The 3462-nt window shown below is 56.8% G+C and overlaps 1 protein-coding gene across 2 annotated transcripts in view; it reads left to right on the top strand.

The window, feature by feature from the left end:
• The first annotated feature begins 488 nt into the window (after positions 1-488).
• The window catches only part of FAM131C (family with sequence similarity 131 member C), a 6536-nt gene continuing 3562 nt past the window's right edge, over positions 489-3462 (top strand). The window contains exons 1-3 of one of the 2 annotated variants that reach the window (XM_028485855.2): positions 489-690; positions 1588-1623; positions 1895-1988. In XM_028485855.2, the coding sequence (XP_028341656.1) occupies positions 607-690; positions 1588-1623; positions 1895-1988 (214 nt within the window). In that variant the 5' untranslated portion in view covers positions 489-606. Of the gene's footprint in view, positions 691-1393; positions 1624-1894; positions 1989-3462 lie in introns of both variants that reach the window. The other variant, XM_028485856.2, reaches the window with a different exon arrangement.

A 3462-nucleotide genomic window follows, 5' to 3' on the forward strand; every position in this document is an offset into this window, starting at 1 on the left:
TCAAGAAGGAAAGAGAATGAGGTAGTCAACCTCGCGGGACACAAACTAGCAGGAATCAGAGAAACATAGAAGGATCCTTGGGTAGCGTCCTGTGTGAGGCCAGCAGGCACCGATTTAACATGACGCCTGTGACTTTCCCCAGTGACGTGCAGCTCGAAGGGTCCAGGCACGAAGCAGGCAGAGGGTTAGACTAAACAGGGTTAAGAGAGTCAAGGGTATCTGCAAAGGACAGCTTGTAGGATACGCCAGGAAGTCTTAGCTGGGCCAGGAGGGAAGTGAGGACACGAGGAGTTAGTGGAAGGTAGAATACATGGATTGGACGTCTACGTGAGGTCAAAAAATTGCTGGAGTGTGGGTACTAGAATTAGTGCAAATGGAGTAACAAGCAGATGGGCAAGAAACCCCACTGAGGGGATCTGGCTGGACTCCTCACCTGCTGTGAGCTTGAGTCTGTTTTCTACGAAATGATGTAATAATAAAGTAACGCCCATCTCTCAGGACTGGCTTGAACAAGCTTTGTGAGCAAGAGAGCTCTGGGCTTTTCTAAGTTCCTTCTGTCTCTCTTTTTTTCCAGATTTGCTCACAAGTGCCCACAAGGACTGCCCCATGCCCCAGGGCACGGCCCCCCTGAACCCAGACTTGCCCTCCAGCCGCCCACCCATCGTGGCTCCAGACCATGTCACTGGCAAGGTAACTGGTCACGCTTCATCCCCACCTTCACCTCCACGTATGCCCTGGTTCCTGGGCTGTGCCCTACAGCTCCCCACAGGGAGCAGAAACCTTTTCAGCCTCCTCTGTCCCTGCTGAACTTGGCTGCTTCCTGTGGGATCAGGACCCCTCAGGGTTGGTATTCAGCTGGATGAAGGTCTGAATTGGGCTGGGCATCCAGGGACTGAACCAGACCTATTTAGAAAAGAGAGTCCCACGCTGAAGGGCTTCCCACCCAAATTAACTCAGCCTTGCAGATTAGATGTTCTGTTACCAGCCCACGGACTCCTTAGCAGCCTGCACTGCCAGCTGGAGAGTAAAGGAATGGAATTCTCGGTCCAGATAGATCAGGACGATCTTGCTAGGGCCTCAAATCCTGTGCATCATTTCCACCTTTGCCCCAGAGGTTGGGGGCTTGAACCTACCAGTTGATATAATTACCTTTTTTTTTTTTTTTTGAACACATACCACATGCTAAGCGTCGTGCTAGGCACTTTGCCTACGTTATGTCATTTACGCTTCAGCACAACCTGTGAGATAAATGGCATTGTTACCATTTTACAGAGGACGAAGCTGATGTTCTGAGATGTTAAGTCACTAGTCCAAGGATACCCAGGTAGAAGCGGCAGAGTCAAAGGCCAACCCAGGTCTGATCTATCCCCTAACCCACTGCATCTCCTGGCAGAGCCATCATTGCACCCCCCGCTCCTCTCTCTGCATGCCAGGGGACACCAGGGCATGACCCACGAATAGGCAGACCCCGACCTCAGGGACGACCAGAAGGCTGACCCACACCACCAGCCAGGGCTCCAGGATTCGCGCCATCTGCTGGCACAGTGGGCCAGACCCTGCCTGTTCCTCTTTCTCCTCTTGTTTTAGGACAAACAGATGGATTTCTGTTGGGATCCTTGGCAGGTCAGTGCACTTGCCCATCCCCCAGTCTAGCCAGCCCCAGCTGACACCAGCGCCCCTCCCTCTGCTGGGCCCAGCCTGGGCACACAGGGCTGCCAGCCCTGGGGGCGGGGGGGGGCGGGCCTGATGGAAACAGGGCTGGGGATGGTCCTGTGGGGGTGTGGCAAGATGGCCAGAGGACGTGGGGAGGGTGCGTAATGGGGATGGGAGGGGTGGGGGGAAATCATCTTGTAGGTCTGCCCCACCCTGCTCACCCCCTCCCCCGTTTCTCCAGAGGTGCTTCCAGACCACCAACGGCTACCTGTCCGACTCCAGATCCTGCTCCAGCAACTACAACGTGGCAGCCCTGGCCACCTCGTCCCTTGTGGGTAAGCTCCAGCTGCCCTCTCCTGTCTGGAAGTTCGCACAGCATCCCCCAGGCACTGGCGGTGGGAAGGTCAAAGCTGAATCGCAGCTGGAAGGACTGCGGCCCTGCTGGATTCAGCATTTTCTAAATGCCAGGTTCCGTGCTGGGCTCTGCAGGACTTAGGGCTCCTGCCCGCCCCCGACCCCGCCATGGGTTAAATTGTTGGGTTCTCCACAAGGTCTGAGGGGATGGCCCCAATTTTCCAGATGTCTGCCAGGTGTGGTCTCCCTGCTTCTCTGCAGCACATGAAACCTGCCCTCCTGCCAACTTGGGTCAGATTCCCTAGAAACAGAGCCCGAGAGGGGAATTGTCATGCTAGTGATTTCCTGAGAGGTTATTCTCGAAGGAAACCTGTAGGGAGCAAAGGCAGCAGGACAGGGCAGGGGAGGGAGCTCAGCAGAGGTGTAATTGCAGAAGTCTTGTCTTTCTCAGCCTGATCCCATGGGGAGCGCAGGAGCATGACTTGCACCACAGAATTCATGGCACTTTGAGGCGAGGTGGCTGGGGTTTTTTTTTTATAAATGTGTTTATTTGTTTGTTTGTTTGTTTTGGCTGCGTTGGGTCTTCACTGCTGTGCACGGGCTTTCTCTAGTTGCGTGAGCGGGGGCTACTCTTCTTTGTGGAGCACGGGCTCTAGGGCACGGGCTTCAGTAGTTGCAGCCTGCGGGCTCAGTAGTTGTGGCTCGCAGGCTCTAGAGCGCAGGCTCAGTAGTTGTGGCGCACGGGCTTAGTTGCTCCGCGGCATGTGGGATCTTCCCGGACCAGGGCTCGAACCGGTGTCCCCTGCATTGGCAGGCGGATTCTTAACCACTGCGCCACCAGGGAAGTCCCAAGGTGGCTGGTTTTATATTACTCCTCCATCGGTCCATCACTGGCTGCCGCCTTCCGAGCACCTCTGGGTGAGGCAGCTCCCATCAGCTAAGGGCAAGGCTCCCAAGAAGGGCACAGGTGTGAGCCGGCAGCAGCACCTGCAGCGGCAGGGGGTGGGCACGCCAGACCAGCACGGCATCTGCCCCACGTTGACCACAGCCAGCCAGCCTCTGCTCGCAGCTTTGCTCCGTGATCCTCAGGCTCCCATTTCTCTACATCCCTCACAGCTCCCCAGAAGGCCCTTGCTGCCCCGGCACATTTGCCCCTGTCGTTTCCTGCACCTGAAACCCCTTCCCTCCGCCTCACCTGCCCCTCGGGGGCCACTGAACCACCGCCTCCAGAAACCTCTGGTTGCCAGCGCTCCCCAACCTGTGGGGGGGGGTCTCCCACTTCTTTCCACCTCCATCTTTCCCATTTTCCCAGAGTTTTTTTTTTTTTGCGGTACGCGGGCCTCTCACTGCTGTGGCCTCTCCCGTTGCGGAGCACAGGCTCCGGACGCGCAGGCTCAGCGGCCATGGCTCACGGGCCCAGCCGCTCCGCGGCATGTGGGATCTTCCCGGACCGGG

Source organism: Physeter macrocephalus, unplaced genomic scaffold (assembly GCF_002837175.3).
Source record: "Physeter macrocephalus isolate SW-GA unplaced genomic scaffold, ASM283717v5 random_664, whole genome shotgun sequence".
Lineage (NCBI taxonomy): Eukaryota > Metazoa > Chordata > Mammalia > Artiodactyla > Physeteridae > Physeter > Physeter macrocephalus.